Source organism: Trachypithecus francoisi, unplaced genomic scaffold (genome assembly GCF_009764315.1).
Source record: "Trachypithecus francoisi isolate TF-2019V2 unplaced genomic scaffold, Tfra_2.0 Lachesis_group10, whole genome shotgun sequence".
Taxonomy (NCBI): domain Eukaryota; kingdom Metazoa; phylum Chordata; class Mammalia; order Primates; family Cercopithecidae; genus Trachypithecus; species Trachypithecus francoisi.
The window spans coordinates 18,419,779-18,439,308 of record NW_022681455.1 but is presented as its reverse complement, the minus strand read 5'-3'; the positions used below and the strand labels follow the sequence as shown (position 1 = coordinate 18,439,308).

The 19,530-nt window shown below is 42.9% G+C and overlaps 1 protein-coding gene across 1 annotated transcript in view; it reads right to left on the bottom strand.

Annotated features, from left to right (window-relative positions):
• Positions 1-19,530, bottom strand: part of KDM1B (lysine demethylase 1B) — a 68,373-nt gene that overhangs the window by 23,145 nt on the left and 25,698 nt on the right. The window contains exons 8-13 of the mRNA XM_033216342.1: positions 15,634-15,672; positions 13,455-13,665; positions 9,713-9,897; positions 3,679-3,855; positions 3,257-3,331; positions 308-445 (exon numbers count right to left, since the gene is read on the bottom strand). Coding sequence (XP_033072233.1) covers positions 308-445; positions 3,257-3,331; positions 3,679-3,855; positions 9,713-9,897; positions 13,455-13,665; positions 15,634-15,672 — 825 coding nt within the window. The remainder of the gene's footprint in view (positions 1-307; positions 446-3,256; positions 3,332-3,678; positions 3,856-9,712; positions 9,898-13,454; positions 13,666-15,633; positions 15,673-19,530) is intronic.

Below are 19,530 nucleotides of genomic sequence, written 5' to 3'. Positions count from 1 at the left end.
TGAAATTTAATTGAGAATTCTGTATTTTTATACGCTAAATCTGGCAACCCTAAAATTATGAGCTAACCAAGTGACCTGCAAATAACAAGGAAATGAAATTAAAGAGCTTAGAAAAAGGAAAAAAGTCTTTTACATCCTCTAGTTCTACCTTCTCAGAAAGGCAGAAGTGTAATTCTTACTACTTTGCAGAGGAGATGAGGGAGCTGTTATATGTAATTTACTTTAGAAGCATATTAATACTGCACGCAAGCAAATTGAAACTGTTTTTCTTTCCTTTATCTACAACGCAAAGCTAAAAGAAACTCACTTGCTCACACATTAATGCTACTGGGTTGTTAATACACCCATTGACAATCTGAGCGCCTCTTCCCACTGTGACGCCTTTAAAAGATTTATCATCCCAGACTCGGCCTCCAATTCTGTCTTTGGCTTCCAGGACAGTCACCTAAAAAGACAGACAGTCAGGGAAGCTAAATAGGACACAAGAGTTATATCAGACACAGTATTATAAAAATGTAGGAGGACACTGTTAAACAGCCTCTATATTTAGTTAATTCAAAATATTTCTACAAAAACAACTTTAAATAGCAGGCAGTGTGAACAGAAGCCAAAATAGATGTTCAAAACAATCCATCTAGACTCTAGCAAGGAAAAACTGAGTGGTCTGTTGAAAGAATCCCTCAAACCAGATAATAAGATTTGATGAACTAGGCCAGACGCGATGGTTCACGCCTGTAATACCAGTACTTTGGAAGGCAGAGGCAGGAGGATCACATGAGGCCAAGAGTTTGTGGCCAGTTTGGTCAACATCGCGAAACCCCGTCTCTACCAGAAATAAATTAGTCTGGCATGGTGACACACACCTGTAATCCCAGCTATTCAGGTGGCTGAGGCACGAAAATCGCTTGAACCCGGGAGGTGGAAGCTGCAGTGGGCAGAGATTGCGCCACTGCACTCCAGCCTGGGCAACAGAGCAAGACTTTGTCTCAAAAAAAACAAAAAGATTTAATGAACTAGTACATGAAATGTACTTTGAAAGCTTTTTATAAAATAGTATTCCATAAGTTAAGAAGCAGTTAAAAACTTCTTTAGGTGATTTTTCCTAAGAAATATCTACGTAGCAAAATTCCTTTAGCACTGCAAATAAGCCTTAACTTCCCTAAGATATATTATTTTTTTTTAAAAAGTATGCCACTCCATATAAATATGAATTCATGGGCTTGGCCTAATGAGGTTTGTCTCATACCCAGGCTATTTTATTGCCACCAAATTTCTAATGCTGGTGGCATGAGAAGCTGCTCTTGGACGCACAGGCAGTGCCTCACCTGCAGCCCTGGGATTCCAAGTGCCACATTCCCTGAGTTGCATCACCTGAAAACGTGAGTCCTATTCATCGCAAGGCCAGTCTTTCACTTCTGGATCTCTAGAAACTACTTGAAATTCTCAAGGAGAGGTTCCCCAAGTTAACCATCTTTCAGGCTACTCAGAGGAATCTATTTCCCACCCATGCGGGGAATGGAGGGTGGTCTCCTGGGTATCTCCCCCATCACTTGGGAATGGGGCAGAAAGTAATACTGATTCTCCAAACTGCTTTCTCAAACTTAAATTCTTCACTTTCTCTAACTAGGAAAGCTGCACATTGTAGTTCTACCCTCTTTCTCTGACTTCAGTTTTACACAGAACCATCCATTTCTAGTTTTTCTTTGTTTTTTTTTTTGTTTTTTTTTTTTCTGAGTTGGGATCCCACTCTGTCACCCAGACTGGAGTGCAGTGGCTAGCTAGATCTCGGCTCACTGCAACCTCCGCCTCCTTGACTCAAGAGATCCTCCCACCTCAGCCTCTTGAGTACCTGGGGCCACAGGTGCGTACTACCATGCCTGGTCAGTTTTCTTTTGGCATTTTTTTTTTTTTTTTTCGGTAAAGACAGGGTTTTGCCATGTTGCCCAGGCTGATCTCAAACTCCTGAGCTCAAGCGATCTGTTCACCTTGTCCACCCAAAGTACTGGGATTACAGGCACTGAGCCACTGTGCCCAGCCCATTTCTAGTTTCTTTTTAGTATAAGAGGACAGCTGAACATTCAAGACCAGCCTCCCTAGATTTTGGATTTTAATAACCTTCCTTGTAATATAATGTGTAGGTTTCCCAGGTAAAACTCAAATAACCTTGGCCCAAATATCTAACACTGAAATAAACAATCAACTGAAACATGTGCTAGGCCCGGAGCAGTGGGTCCTGTCTGAAACGAGATTCAAAGGGCATTTTTTTTTTCTTTTTTTTTTTTTTTTTGAGATGGAGTCTCACTCTGTCGCCCAGGCTGGAGTGCAGTAGTGCAATCTCAGCTCACTGCAAGCTCCGCAAAGGGTGTTTTTGACAGACATAAAAATATTTAACTGGAGGCCGGGCACGGTGGCTCACGCCTATAATCCCAGCACTTTGGGAGGCCAAGGCAGGCAGATCGCTTGAACTGAGGAGTTTGAGACCATCCTTGCCAACATGGTGAAACCCTGTCTCTACCAAAAATACAAAAATTAGCCAGTCTCATAACAGTCTCAAAATAAATAGATTAAAAAAAAAAAAAAAAAACTTAGAACTGAGTATTTCAGAAAATTTTACACGAGAAATAGTGAATATCCATGCTACTATTTGCTGTCTCAAACTACTGCAGAAAAACAGGCTTTTTCTCATCACTTCTATTGTGTGAACAATAACCTGTCAAGAATTTCTACTTTGGCCAGGCGCAGTGGCTCACGTCTGTAATCCCAGCACTTTGGGAGGCCAAGGCAAGCAGATCACTTGAGGTCAAGAGTTCAAGACCGGCCTGGCCAACACAGTGAAACTCTGCTTTACTAAAAATACAAAAATTAGCTGGGCATGATGGCACACAGCTGTAATCCCATCTTGAAACCCAGGAGGAGGACGTTGCAGTGAGCTGAGATCGCACTGCTGCACTCTAGCCTGGGCGACAGAGCAAGACTCTGTCTCAAAAAAAAGAATTTCAACTTTAATGCCGAGTTAGAATTTCTTCTGACTTGCTCATTAGAGTCTAAAATTATCTCCAAAGCTGTGAGAATTTCTATTTACCTTTCTCTTATGAAATCAATTTCAAGTTTTATAACTTTTCTAGGACCTAATACAAACATATAATATATTTAGTATTCTTTCACTAAAAACAGGAACTGGTTTCTAAATCTTAGAAATTTGGACCAAAAGGAGCAGCCAACCATCTGTTCTAACTCCATGTCCCCAAAATCCTACCTTAATTCCAAAGTTATGCAGTTGCCTAGCAGCTGCTAATCCTGCTGGACCAGCCCCGATAATGATGACTGATTTCTTAAAAAGAAAAGAAACAAAATTCCAATTAGAGCAGGTGATAACAACATCCTGTTTTAGTTGTTCTGCAACTGCAGAGCAAATTCGTTCATTTACATTTCTTTGATGTCCTTAGAAAGTTATTTTCAAAAAGAATGTGGTGGCACTTATTACTCCCTTTCCTTTTCCCCTACAATCTCAGGAAAGAGTGCTTGATAGTCTTCTTTCAGGAGAAACACATTCTGCGAAAGCCTTGCTTCTGTAAGTTTTATGGTGATAATGTGGCTTTTACTGTATTTATTAACAGCAGTAGACTAGCGTTTGTCCTGATCAATGGCAAGGCTATCACTAAAGCTACAATCACCTACATTGTGGTAGTCCTTAGGGAGAAGATACTGGTCGGCTCCCACGCTGAGAACTCCAGTGTTGATGAGACCTTTTCTGGTCATAAAATACAGTATCCTCTCCACTTCCTGAACGCATCGAATACGCACGAGACCCCGCACGATGATGTGAGGAATACATTTCTGAGGAGTAAGAGCTTCCTGTGTTTGGAAATAAAACCAAACTGCTTTTTAAAAAAAGTCCCAAGGAATTCAAACAATAGCAGGAAAACAATCCATTTAAAAGACAAGTAAAAGAGATGCTCAAATGGCCAACAGGAACAGTCCTCCCTGGTTTCCAGAAGGAGATTGGTTCTAGAACCCTCCTAAGAAGACCAAAATCCATAGATTCTCAAGTCCCTTATATAAAATGACAGTATTTACATATAATCTATGCACAGACTCCAGCATACTTTACGCTATCTCTAGATATAATACCTAAGACAATGTAAATGCTATGTAAATAGTTGTTATATAATATTGTGTAGAAAATAACGACAAGGAAAGTATGTATAGCGTTTAGTGGAGATGCAACCATCCATTTTTTTTCCCAAATATTTTCAAGATGTGGAACCCAAAGGTACAAAAGGCCAAGTATATATGAAAAACTGCTCACCACCACTAATCATCAAGGAAATGCAAATTAAAGCCACAATGAAAATCACCTCATACCTGTTAAAATGGCTATTATCAAAAAAGACAAAAGGTAACAAATGATGAAGAGAAAAGAGAACCCTTATTCACTGTTGGTGGAATGTACATTAGTACAGTCATTATGGAAAACAGTATGGAGGTGTCTCAAAAAAACTAAAAATAAAACTACCGCATGATCCAGCAACCCCACTGTGGGGTAGTCAAATAAAATGAATCAGCACGTCAAAGAGAGATGTGCACTCCCATGTTCATTGCAGCATTATCACAACTGCCATGATATGGAATCAACCTAGAGGCCACTGATGGATGAATAAAGAAAATGTGCTATATCCATACAATGGAATACTAGTCAGCCTTAAAAGAAAAAAAGGAAGTCCTGTCATTTGCAACAACATGGTTGAACCAGAAGGACATTAAGTGAAATAAACCAGACACAGACAAATACTGCATGATCTCACGTACACATGTGCAATCTAAAAACGTCCTACTCACAGAAGCAGAAAAGTAGAACAGGCATTAGGAGGAGCTGAGGGGAGGGGGAATAGTGGGGAGATGTTGGTCAAAGGACACAAAATTTCAGTTTAGACAAGAGGAATAATTTCAGAAGATCCATTTTACAACATGGTAACTACAATACATAGTTAATAACAACGTATTATATACACTTGAATATCATGGAGAGATTTTTAAGTTCTCAGAAACAAAAAAAAAGGTAAGTATATGACGTAAGGCATATGTTAATTACGTCAATTTAGCTATTCCACAATGTATATATATTTTCTTTTTTTTTTTTTGAGATGGAGTTTCGCTCCGTCACCAGGCTGGAGTACAGTGGCACTATCTCAGCTCACTGCAACCTTCACCTCCTGGGTTCAAGCAATTCTCCTGCCTCAGCCTCCCAAGTAGCTGGGTCTACAGGCGCCTGCCACCAAGCCCGGATAGTTTTTTGTATTTTTAGTAGAGACAGGATTTCACCATGTTGGCCAGGCTGGTCTCAAACTTCTGACCTCAGGTAAACCACCCACCTTGGCCTCCCAAAGTGCTGCGATTAGAGGTGTGAGCCACCGCACCTGGCCACAACATATATATATGTATATTTCAAAACATCAGATTGTACACGATAAACATATACAATGTTTATTTCTCAATTTAAAAAGCAAACCAATTAATTTTTTAAACTTTTTTTGGTTCCTCAAAAGGTTAAACCTAAAATACTATATGACCCAGTAATTCCAATCCTTAGTATATACCAAAAAGAACTGAAAACAGATGTTCAAACAAAATGTTCACAGCGGCAGTATTCAAATAGGGAAAAGGAGGAAACGATTCGAATGCCCATCAATGGATGAATGGGTAAACAAAATGCGATGTGTACAATGAAATATTACTCAGTTATAAAAGTGAGTGAAGTTCTGACATGTGCTAAAACATGGATAAACCTTGAAAACATTATGCCAAGCGAAAGAAGTCAGTCACCAAAGGCCACATATTATATGCTTCCATTTACTGGAAATATCTACCACAATCTATACAGACAGACAGTAGATCTGTGGTTGCCAGGGGCTGAGAACAGGAGAAAATGAGAACAGACGGTTTAATTGGTGTCGGGTTCCCTCTTGGGATAATGAGAAAGTTCTGGAACCAGATAATGGTGATGGGTTATACATTATACATGTATTTAATGCCACTGAGCTGTAAATTTTACGATGGTTAAGATGGAATGGGGCTGGGCACAATGGCTCATGCCTGTAATCCCACCACTTTGGGAGGCTGAGGCAGGAGCATCACTTGAGCCCAAAACTTGGAGACCAGCCTGTGCAACAGAGCGAGACCTTTTCTCCATTTTAAAAAAATAAATGTTATGTGTACTCAACCATAATAACAAAAAAAAAAATCTCTGGGTAATTCAAATCCATCACTTATCACTAAGACAGTAAGAACAGAGGGAGGTTTCCCCAGTGGGGAAAAAGGAGGAGGAGACAACAGGAAGATACAGCGATTTACACTTTATCATGTCGGTCTTCCCTGAGCAAGAACGACTGCAGCAGGTGCATGGCGGCAGAGCACATCACACTCCTGACTCAACAAAGGCCACTAAAGAAATCCAGGCTGCTGATCCTACTGACCGTAGAAAAAGCTGGATTCTTGTGACTGATAAGATTCGGGGGATGGGGGGGACGGGCACGGTGGCTCATGCCTTTACAGCACGTAATCCCAGCCCTTTGGGAGGCCAAGGCGGGTGGATCACCTGAGGTCAGGAGTTCGAGACCAGCCTGGCCAACATGGTGAAACCCCATCTCTACTAAAAATACAAAAAATTTAGCCGGGCGTGGTAGCATACGCCTGTAATCCCAGCACTTTGGGAGGCCGAGGCAGGTGGATCGCTTGAGGTCAGGAGTTAGAGACCAGCCTGGCTAACACGGTGAAACCCTGTCTCTACTAAAAACGCAAAAAAATTAGCCAGATATGGTGGTGCACACCTGTAATCCCAGATACTCAGGAAGCTGAGGCAGGAGAATCGCTTGAACCCAGGAGGAGGAGGTTGCGGTGAGCCAAGATTGCACCATTGCCCTCCAGCCTGGGCACGAGAGCAAAACTCCATCTAAAAAAAAAAAAGACACCGTCTTTCTCTGCTCACCTAGCCTTGGCATGGCCTTGATCTGTTTCAAAGACTCAAGAGTAATGATGCCACCACCTCCGCCCAGCATCAGGAAGCAAGAACAGGCACCAAGCAGCTTCCACCCCAGGCCTCTCCTCTGCCCCCTGTCACCAATCCCCAGCTCCACCAGAACCAAATATTCGAGAAATAACACATACAACACTGGCTTGGATTGCTGCAGAAGATAATACATTTGTTTGTATTCATGAAGTTTAACAAGAATCATTTCAAGGCCAGGTGTGGTGGCTCAGGCCTGTAATTCCAGCACTCTGGGAGGCCAAGCCAGGAGGACTGTTTAAGCCCAGAAGTTTGAGAACAGCCTGGGCAACATAGCAAGACCCCATCCTACAAAAAAATTAGCTGCGCATGGTAGCACGTGCCTGTGGTCCCAACTACTCAGAAGACTAAGATGGGAGAATCACCTGAGACTGGGAAGGCGAGGCTGTTGTACTGAGCTGTGATGATGCCACTGTACTCCAGCCTGGGCAACAGAACAAGTCCGTGTGTCAAAAAAAAAAAAAAAAAGAAAGCACACATTTCAAAGTCTTTGATTCTTTTAAAGCAAATATGTTTTCCCACTCTAATATTAAGTATATACGGTAAATTTTTTTTTGTTTTGACGGAGTTTCGTTCTTGTTACCCAGGCTGGAGTGCAATGGCATGATTTCAGCTCACTGCAGCCTCCGCCTCCCAGGTTCAGGTGATTCTCCTGCCTCAGCCTCCCAAGTAGCTGGGATTAAAGGCCACCTGGCACCACCCCCAGTTAATTCTTTGTATTTTTAGTAGGGACGGGGGTTTCATCCCGTTGGCCAGGCTGCTCTCGAACTTCTGACCTCAAGTAATCCACCCAACTCAGCCTCCCAAAGTGCTGGAATTACAGGTGTGAGCCACCGCGCCCGGCCAGTATACACAATAAATTCTATGTTATGAAAAACTAAAATAGATCCAGCTAAGTCTAGGACTTCTATAAGATTCTTCCCCTGTATAAGTCAAATTTCAAAGTCAAACAAAAAGAAATGTGGCCAAGGCCGGGCGCGGTGGCTCAAGCCTGTAATCCCAGCACTTTGGGAGGCCGAGACGGGCGGATCACGAGGTCAGGAGATCGAGACCATCCTGGCTAACACGGTGAACCCCGTCTCTACTAAAATACAAAAACTAGCCGGGCGAGGTGGCGGGCGCCTGTAGTCCCAGCTACTCGGGAGGCTGAGGCAGGAGAATGGCGTAACCCAGGAGGCGGAGCTTGCAGTGAGCTGAGATCCGGCCACTGCACTCCAGTCGGGCGACAGAGCGAGACTCCGCCTCAAAAAAAAAAAAAAAAAAAAAAAAAGAAATGTGGCCAAAAAAAAATGAATCCAGGCTGTTTCTTTGTTGTGTTTTTTTTTTTTTGAGATGGGATCTCACTATGTTGCCCAGGCTGGTCTTGAACTCCTAGGCACAAGTGATCCTCCTGCCTCAGTGTCCCAAGTAGCTGGGACTACAGGGCCACACCACCACTCTTTATAATTTATTTATAGGAAATTCTGACCATAATTTTGTTCAGTTGGTTTACTGAGCACCTATTTCAAGGCTACTGGGCAGAAAATCAGTGGCACAGCCTACTCACCTGGCTATAATTCATATAGTCGCATTAACAGCCATAAACTTAATCAGGCTATGTCATTTCATTCTGGATTCTAATCCAGTGAAATGCCAAGGTGAAACTGGCATATCTTTCTTTAGTTAAGATTACTTTGGCAGTCTTGCACAATGTTCTGAATTCAGCAATGACTCTAACTGCTGATTAAATTAATAAATCAGAAAAATGCTAGGATCAAGAGAATCTTTGTGGGGTTTTTTTTGGAAACAGGGTCTCATTCTGTCACCCAAGCTAGAGTACAGTGGTGCAATCATGGCTTACTGCACCCTTGACCTCCCAGGCTCAGACTATCCTACTACCTCAGCCTCCTAAGTAGCTAGGATTACAAGCATGTGCCACCATACATGGCTAATTTTTTAATTTTTTGTAGAGATAGGGGTCTCATTATGTCGCCCAGGCTGGTCTTGAACTCCTAGGCTCAAGCAATCCTCCTGCCTCAGCCTCCCAAAGTGCTAGAATTACAGACATGAGCCACTTCACCCAGCCCCTTTGTTTTTTGTTTTTAGCTAGTATTCCCATTCTCCCCACAATTTATCTTCACCTTTTTCAAGGTGGGTACAGTGTGACAGCCCTAACATTTATTTAGTCCCAACAGAAGAAAAGTACTGGTCTTGGTTGATTTAGGACGTCGGGGTGAATAAAAATTCCTGTCCTCAAGGATCTGTAATTCAATCTTGGATGTTTTTCCCTCTTGCCATTGGAACTCCTTGGATCCAACCTTATACCTTATACTCACCACTGGAGAGTCAGCATTCTGACTATCTGTCGTCTAGAGTAGTGGTTTTCAACAAGGGGTGATTCTGTCCCCATTTGGAAATGTCTACAGACATACTTTGTTTTCACAGGTGGGAAGCGTTCCTGGAATCTAGTGGGTAGAAGCCAGGGATCTTGCTAAATATCCTACAGTGCAAAGACAGCCCCCACCACAAACAATTATCTGCCCAAATTGTCAACAGAGCCAAGGTTGAGAAACTCTGGCGTAGAAGTGTCCATCCCTAGACAAAGTATCCCCTCCTTTTCAACATGGTCCTTCTCTGTCCAGTGCTACTGGCTAACATGCCCTTACTTACTTTGCAGTTAGTATACCACAGTGCGAGGATGAGGTTTCTCAAAGCCAGGTACATGGTGGGGTCTCGGGAATATTCTGGAAACTCATAGAGCTCATCCAGTTCCATCACATCCGGCCTCACACAGAGGGCTTTGCCACACTCATTGGGCTGGTAGAAAGGCTGGAAGTATCGGTTCATGCCTGGAACTGATAGGTGACACAAATGGGAAACTCCTGCAAGCTGTAACTTCCAAATCCAGAAGAATTAAAGGGCAAAAGCAAACCAAGAAGTAAGCCTAGACAAGCTCCATGTCTACCCTACATAAATACCTTTGCTTCCTCCACCCAGTTAGACAAAACGTACATAAATTTTTTTCTCATTCTTTCTTCACATTATTCTCAACCTTTATTTCTATAGGATGGAAATTTTTTTTTTTTAATTGTGGTAAAAAAATGCATACCATAAAATTTATCAACTTTTATTTTTTTTTTGAGACAGAATCTTGCTCTGCTGCCCAGGCTGGAGTGCAATGGTCTGATCTCAGCTCATTGTAACCTCCATCTCCCATCTCCCAGGTCCAAGCAATTCTCATGCCTCAGCTTCTTGAGTAGCTGGATTACAGGTGCTCACCACCACACCCGGCTAATTTTTCTATTTTTTGTGGCTATGGGTTTCACCATGTTGGCCAAGCTGGTTTCAAGGTACTAGCCTCAAATGATCCACCCATCTCAGCCTCCCAAAGTGCTGGGAATACAGGCATGAGCTACCATGCCCAGGTATCTTTTTTTTTTTTTGAGATGGAGTCTCACTCTGTTGCCCAGGTTGGAGTTCAGTGGTGCGATCTTGGTTCACTGCAAGCTCCGCCTCCTGGGTTCACGCCATTCTCCTGCCTCAGCCTCCTGAGTAGCTGGGACTACAGGCGCCCGCCACCATGCCCAGCTAATTTTTTCTTTTTTTTTTTTTTTTTTGTATTTTTAGTAGCTAATTTTTTTTTTTTTTTGTATTTTTAATAGAGATGGGGTTTCACTGTGTTAGCCAGTATGGTCTTGATCTCCTGACTTCGTGATCCACCCACCTCCGCCTCCCAAAGTGCTGAGATTATAGGTGTGAGTCACTGCACTCAGCCTTCTTATCTGTTTTTAAGTGTACAGTTCAGTAGTGTTAAGTACATTCATGTTGCTGTGCCACAGATCTCTAGAACTTCTTCATCTTGTAAGATAAACTCTGTATCCATTGAATGCCCACTCCTCACGGAGATATGTTTTTAAAATAACTTTTTTTTTTTTCTCTCGAGACAGAGTCTTGCTCTGTCACCCAGGTTGGAGTGTAATGGCACAATCTCAGCTCACAGGAACCTCCACCTCCCAAGTTCAAGCGATTCTCCTTCCTCACCCTCCCCAGTAGATGGGATTACAGGTGTGCACCACCACACCTGGCTAATTTTTTGTATATTTTCTTTTTTAGTAAAGACAGGGTTTCACCATTTTGGCCAGGCTGATCTCGAACTCCTGACCTCATGATCTGCCCACTTTTGGCCTCCCAAAGTGCTGGGATTACAGGCGTGAGCCACTGTGCCCAGCCTAAAATAACTTTTATGGCATTTTTTTCTGACTATAAAATGAATAGGTTCATAGACGTAAATAACAATCACTAACCCCTGATTATGTCAGTAGTGGAGTTACATTTAGGGGTATATATTATCCTTATTTCTGTGTCTATTAACGGAGAATATTCATATAATAGATATCTGCCTTTGCAAAACTGGAAAAAATGTCATGAAAGTGTCGTTTTCTAACCTGCTTTTTAATGTGTAAAATAGCATGACTACTTTCCTGTGTCACTAAATATGCATTCAATGGCTATATAATATTTTCTTATTATTTAACCATTTCCCTATTGCTAGGCATTAAATTTCATCCAATTACTTCACTATTACAAGCAACGTGAAAAGAAATTTCTTTGTACCTAATCTCTGGATTTACATTTGATTAGCTGTTTAGGATCAATTTCTAGAAATAGCACTGCTGGGTCAAAGAGTCTCTGTTTTCCAGTTTTTGATGCACACTGCCAAATCTTCCTTCATAAACATACACTCTCCCTAACAGTAGTCAAGTGCCTGTTCGTCAACCCTGGGAATTACCACTTTAGCTTTGATTTCCACCACATCTAGATTTCAGTGTTACTGGTAAAAAACAACAACAACAAAAAAACAAAACCTTAAGACAGGATCACAGTGCAAAAATCTATTTGCATAATCAAGAATGCCATTTGTTCCTGTCCAGGCGTAGGAAATCCAGAATTCTTGCTTCTACACCAAGAATTCGAATGTAGAATTGTAAAGCTGCCTTTAAAGTAAATAACCAGGCCGGGTGCAGTGGCTCACGTCTGTAATCCCAGCACTTTGGGAGGCCAAAGAGGGTGGATCACTTGAGGTCAGGAGTTTGAAACCAACCTGGTCAACATGATGAAACCTCGTTTCCACTAAAAATATAAAAATTAGCCAGGTGGCCGGGCGCGGTGGCTCAAGCCTGTAATCCCAGCACTTTGGGAGGCCGAGACGGGTGGATCACGAGGTCAGGAGATCGAGACCATCCTGGCGAACACAGTGAAACCCCGTCTCTACTAAAAATACAAAAAACTAGCCGGGCGAGGTGGCGGGCGCCTGTAGTCCCAGCTTCTCGGGAGGCTGAGGCAGGAGAATGGCATAAACCCGGGAGGCGGAGCTTGCAGTGAGCTGAGATCCGGCCACTGCACTCCAGCCTGGGCGACAGAGCGAGACTCCGTCTCAACAAAAAAAAAAAAAAAAAAAAAAAAAAAAAAAAAATTAGCCAGGTGTGGTGGCATGTGCTTGTAGTCCCAGCTACTCGAGAGACTGAGGCAGGAGAATCGCTTGAACCTGGGAGGAGGAGGTTGCAGGGAGCCAAGATCGTGCCACTGCAATCCAGCCTGGGTGACAGAGTGAGACTCTGTCTCAAAAAGAAAAAAAAAAAAAACAATTACCCAGGTGTAGTGGCACATGCTTAGAGTCCCAGCTATTCAGGAGCTTGAGGCAGGAGAATCGCTTGAACCCAGGAACTGGAGGTTGTAGTGAGCCGAGATCGTGCCACTGCGCTACAGCCTCGGCGACAGAGCGAGACTCCATCTCAAAAAAATAAAATAAAGTAAATAATCACAAGCATGCCTGCACTGCAGTTTTCTTTGAGAGTAGGTCATTTTTCTGGAATCACCAAGGGCAATAATTAGAGGCAGAAAGACTCAGAGGAAAAAGGACTGTTCATGTAGGTAGAAAACTTTTTCCTGGTAAATCAGAGTTCATGTTATCATTAAATGAGACAGCAATCCAACTTCCAAATAAACACTCATTCAGTCCTGTAGATAATTAGAGTGTTGCAGGTTTTCCAAATTACTGAGGAAAAATTAACCACACACTATACATAAATGATATGACTGATCCACAGTACAACCATTTCCATGAAATAATGAGGGGCTTTATATCATAGGTCACATACATTTTAAAAAATAAATTTTATTTACTTATTTATTTTTAGAGATAAGGTCTCGCTATGTTGCCCAAACCGGTCTCGAACTCCTGGCCTCAAGGAATCCTCCTGCCTCGGCCACCCAAAATGCTGGGATTACAGGCATGAGTCACTGTGCCCTGCCTGCACATTTTTAAAAATCCTTTGCATTTTGCTTACTCATACATTCCCCAGGGAGGGGAGTGGGGGAATGGCAAGCAGGGAGTCCCAGGAATGGCTCTCACCGTGCACGGAGGGGGCGGCCTTGGAGTGCTCCAGCTTCCCAGGGCTGGCATTGCCAGTGGCAGCGGCGCGGTTTGTGCTGGTGCAGGAGGGGCTCATGCCAACACAGTCAGGGTAGTAGGCAGACAGCAGGGGCGCTGCCACGCTGTCTTTCAGCAAAGGAGGTAGGATGAGCATAGAGTACCACCAGTGATTGGAAACTTCCAATACTCTCTGCAATGGGCCAGGCAGGAAGAAGAGAGACAAGGACAGACAAGAAATCTACAAGCAGATTCTGCCAAGGAAAGAGGGTTCTGTTCGTTTTATTCATCCTTAACCCACTATGCTTTTTCTCGCTCAGACTTAACAATTCTATTCCAGAGCTCTACACACACAGATGTAGAAACAAAAATGGGCTGATAACATCTGGCGAGAATGTCTCCCAAGCAGAATTATTTCCGACATACAGCAACAGCCTCCCTTATCCCTCCCCTAAAATAAGCCCCCCAGCGCCAGGTGAGTCTGAAAGCTGTGCCCATTTACTAGATCGCAAGCCTAGGTTTAAGTCTGATGTAGAAATGTATCCCTGCTCAGTAATCGTCTATCATTCAAGCCCCACGCCTTTAACTTAGGACCTCAAGATAGTTAAAATTGGGAAACTGGGCATAAAAAACAATGCTCCCAAGTAGTAAGTATTACTGCTTTTTGCCAAAGGCTACTAAAAAACTTTCAGAGGGAAAAGTACACTGCAACCATCAGAATAAGATGCCAAATGTAGAAGTGAACAAAAGCAGTTACTTTCAATCTTCAAATATGTGATCCTGTTCCAGAGTTGACTTAACATATGGAGTCAACAAATCAGAGCCTTCTCATGATGACTACTGAAATAAAAAAGAAAGTCTATGTGGCTTCTAAAGCAACACTGCCACAATCCATGGTAGACAGGCTTTTCTAAATGCAATCTGACACTTATGCTCCAGGAATTTGGAGAAAAAAAGAAAATGTCTATTCTGGAGCCTAGAAAAAAAAAATCTGTGTGTGTGTGTGTGTGTGTGTGTGTGTGTGTACACACACACACATATATACATAATTATATGGTTTTGCTGGGCCCCCACTCAAATCTCCTCTTGAATTGTAGTTCCCATAACCCCCTTGTGTCATGGCAGGGAGCCAGTAGGAGGTAATTAAACCATGGGGGCGTTACCCTCATGCTGTTCTTCTGATAATGAGTTCTCACGAGATTTGATGGTTTTACAAGGGCTTTTTCCCCTTTGCCATCACGACGGACACATTTGCTTCCTCTTCTGCCATGATTCTAAGTTTCCGGAGGCCTCCCCAGCCATGCAGAACTGTGAGTCAATTAAACCTCTTTCCTTCATAAATTACCTAGTCTCAGGCAGTTCTTTATAGCAGCATGAGCATGGACTAATATGCACACACACACCCTTTTATATAACAGAATGGATTTAAAGTGGATTTGCTAAAAGACAATGCTGTCTTTGTCTGAAAAGCTATCGTAGTTCCTGAGTTTCAGACATCTAGAACAATCCAATCCTGAATCACTGAAAATCAGAATGACTCAGGATTCTAGAAACTCAAGAAACCCAAAATTTACAAAACTCTTTTCTGAAATAGTCACTGAATCTGGTTACATGGTACACTGGAGTTTGTCAACTCAGGTAGCAAAGTCTTATGAAGACACAGGAAATGTGACCAGCTTTGCCAGCTGGAAGTACTGCTCCGCCTTCCACATCTGGGCGAGGACAGGACAAAGCCAACATGCTGAGGTCAGAATGCGCAAGAACACTCCTGCAGCTGAATCCAGGCCAAGACAATCAAATTGTGGCCCTCTTGTGCTTTTCTTAGGAGGACTCAAGTGGAGAAAAGGTCACAAAGTCATCCTTGAAAAACAAGTACAGCAAGCCTGCGCCCTAGAGCAAGGCAGGAGAGCTGTGTGTCCTCTTCATTTCCTTTTAATGAAAACCAATATAACTTTATTTTTATTTTTCAAGTTGGGGGAAGGACTACCCATAATATCACTATTGCTACCATTTTCATAATATAGTTATCATGTTAGATTAAAAAGCCACTGATCAGCAACCAAAGAGAAAGAAATTCATGAAACTGTTACTATCATTTCCTTATAACACTTATTATCAAAGGCACAATTAACCCCAATCCACAGCATGCGGAAGTACTCACTAGATCCTCTGGGAGGGAACAATGATCTGAGGTCTCGGGCTACAAAAGAAAACCAAGTGTTAAATTAGGGTTGCTTATAAGATAGTCTCAGGTATCAATTTATCTTCAATAAGATATCTCTTTTCACCTATCAGGCTGGCAAAGAAAAACATTTTGATGAAACAACATATAAATGAGAGTGCCTGAAGGCCTGGCTCTGTGGCTCACGCCCATAATCCCAGCACTTTGGGAGGTCGAGCAGCACTTTGGGAAGTCAAGGTGGGCGGATCACCTGAGGTCAGGAGTTTGAGACCAGCTTGGCCAAAATAGTGAAATACTGGCTCTACTAAAAATATAAAAATCAGCCAGTCATGGTGGCGGGTGCCTGTAATCTCAGCTACTGGAGAGGCTGAGGCAGGAGAATCGCTGGGATCCAGGAAGTGGTGGTTGCAGTGAGCCGAGACTGCACCACTGCGCTCCAGCCTGGGTGACAGAGCAAGACTCCATCTCAGAAAAAAAAAGAAAAAAGTTAGGGTGTGGGGAGACAGGCACTCTCACAAGGACGTTCCTGGTGGAAAATAAAGGCATATAACAACCATGAAGGGTGGTGACAAAATACAAACATTTAAAATGCACAATCATCTGACATCATCTTTTATAACTAAAAATACATATGATACATCCAGCAATTCTAACTGGGTTATATTTTCCAGAGAGAGACTCTTGTATATCTGCATCAACAAAAGTATTACAAAGTGTTCAAAGGAGCATTATTTGTATTCAAAAAAAGCTAGAAACTGGCCAGACTCAGTGGCTCATACCTGTAATCCCAGCATTTTGGGAGGTCAAGGCAGGTGGATTGCTTGAGCCTAGGAGTTCAACACCAACCTCGGTAACACAGAGAGACCCCCCCCCATCTCTACAAAAATTGCAAAACTCAGCCAGGCTTGGTGGTGCATGCCTGTACTTCCTCGGGAGGCTGAAGTGGGAGGACTGATTGAGGAGTTTGAGGTTGAGGCTGCAGTGAGCTGTAACAGCACCACTGCACTCCATCTGGGTAATGGAGACTTTGTCTCAAAAAAAACGAAAAAAGCTAGCAAATACCCAAAGGTCATAAACAGTACAATGGACACCCAAATTGCATTACAGTCAAACAATGGCATGTTGCACAGCAATGAAAACAAACTACCACCACACATTACAACATGGACGCATCTGACAATGTTGGGCAAAAGAAGCTAGAACAGGCTGTGTACAGTGACTCATGCCTGTAATCCCAGCACTTTGAGAGGCTGAGGTGGGTGGATCATCTAAGGTCAGGAGTTCGAGACCAGCCTGGCCAACATGGTGAAACCTCGTCTCTACTAAAAACACAAAAATTAGCTGGGCATGGTAGTGCGCACCTGCAATCCCAGCTACTTGGGAGGCTGAGGCAGGAGAATCACTTGATCCTGGGAGAAGGAGGTTGCAGTGACCCAAGATCGCACCACTGCACTCCAGCCTGGGCGACAGATCAAGACTCCGTCTCAAAAACAAAACAAAAAAAGAAGCTAGAACAATCACAGTGTAGGATACCATTCATGTAAAACTTAAAAGCAAGCAACAAAACAAAACAAAACGATATGACTGTAAGTCAGGAAAGTAGGCAGTTACTCTATGGCAGCAACGGTTACAGACTGTGATTAAAAGTGACACGGGGCTTCTAAGGGGCTGGTGTGTGTTCAGTTTCTTTCCTGGGAGCCAGCTAAATGGGTACTTGGTGAAAATTCATTGAGCTACGCATTTTGATTTGTGCATTTTCTGTATGTTCTATTTCACTAAGAAAACGTGCCTAAACAAACAAGATTGTCATACCATATGGCCCAGCAGTTCTAGTCCTTGGACTGTATTTCAAAGACACTCCTGTCCTTGTGCCAGGCAAGAATGCTCACAGTAGCATTTGTACTTAACAGCCAAAAACTAGAAACAGCCCTTATATTCATGAACACAAGAATAGATACACCAAGGTAGGTTCACACAATGTAATACTACTCTTTGGTATTAACACATCAAAGTTTTAGGCATCGACATGGATGCATCCCCAAAACCTTAATGTTGAGTGAAAAGAGCAAGTTAAAGAGGAATATAAACAATTGTGATATAATTTGTAACCAGTATAAAAATAGGCAAAACTTATGTTACTTAGGGTTTCAGAAATATATATTAACTCTATAACAAAAAGCAAAGGAATAAGAAACACAAAATTCAGGGCCGGGCGCGGTGGCTCACATCTGTTATCTCTGCATTTTGGGAGGCCGAGGTGGATGGATCACCTGAGGTCAGAAGTTCGAGACCAGCCTGGCCAACGTGATGAAACCCCATCTCTGCTAAAAATACAAAAAATTAGTCGGGTGTGGTGGCGGGCACCTGTAATCCCGGCTGCTCAGGAGGCTGAGGCGGGAGAATCACGTGAACCTGGGAGGCAGAGGTTGCAATGAGCCGAGACTGCGCCACTGCACTCCAGCCTGGGTAACAAGAGCGAAACCCTGTCTCCAAAAAAAAAACCCACAAAATTCAGGACACTGTTTACTCCTGTAACGGAAAGAGAGGAAGCATAACAATAACTACTGAGGAGCACACTGGAGGGAGGGACAAAGCCATTGGGAGCGCTCTGTTTCTTCAACTGAGTAGTAGGGAGGTACACCAGTGTTTGCTTTTATTCTTTCCTCCTTACATGCAAATTATAATTCTTTGTGTCTATAACTTATTTCATCTTAAAACAACAGCATCTACCCTTTGATACAGAAATTTCATTTGTAGGAACTGATCTTAGAAATAAATATACTCAAAAATAGCACAGACAGAAAGCTTTTCATTAAAGCACAGTGAGGAACAGTAAACGTTTAAAAGTAACCTAAATGCCCTTCAATATGAGCACTAAATTAAGCACGGGCCGTCTGCTCAGTGGCCTACTTATGAGACAGCCATTGAAGAGAAAGCAAGGCTGAGCACAGTGGCTCACACCTGTAATTCCAGCACTTTGGGAGACCAAGCTGGGAGGATCACTTGAGGCCAGGAGTTTGAGACCAGCCTGGGAAACATAGCAAGACCCTGTCACTACAAAAACATTAAAAATTTAAAAAAATTAGCTGTGCATGGTGGTGTGCCTGTGGCGAGAGGCTGAGTCGGGCGAGAATCACTTGAACTCAGGAGTTTGAGGCTGCACTGGGCTAAGAGGATGCCACTGTACTCCAGCCTGAATGACAGAGCGAGACACCATCACTTAAAAAAGAATGAAATAAAAATAAAGAGAAAGAAAAGATCTTTATATACTTATACGAACACATCTTTTAAGACATATTAAATGAGAAAGAGCAAGATCAAAAACGGTATACAGAGTTGTCAACTGTTCTTTTTCATGTTACTCTACAAATAAACCTTCACTGACTTTCTCCTTGACAGCACACCACACTGAAAACCAAAATTACTCAGGGTCAGTAAATATCATTTAAATTAGTATTTCAAAAGTTCAGGTTATGGAGAGCAATCGATTCATACTAGAACAGTAAGATGAAGGGGTCTCTTGCCCGGGCGCGGTGGCTCAAGCCTGTAATCCCAGCACTTTGGGAGGCCGAGTCGGGCGGATCATGAGGTCAGGAGTTTGAGACCATCCTGGCTAACACGGTGAAACCCCGTCTCTACTAAAAAAATACAAAAAGCTAGCCGGGCGAGGTGGCTGGCGCCTGTAGTCCCAGCTACTCGGGAGGCTGAGGCAGGAGAATGGCGTAAACCCGGGAGGCGGAGCTTGCAGTGAGCTGAGATCCGGCCACTGCACTCCAGCCCGGGCGACAGAGCAAGACTCCGTCTCAAAAAAAAAAAAAAAAGATGAAGGGGTCTCAAAGGAGGGTGACTGGGTTGGGGGACAAGATTTGATATCAT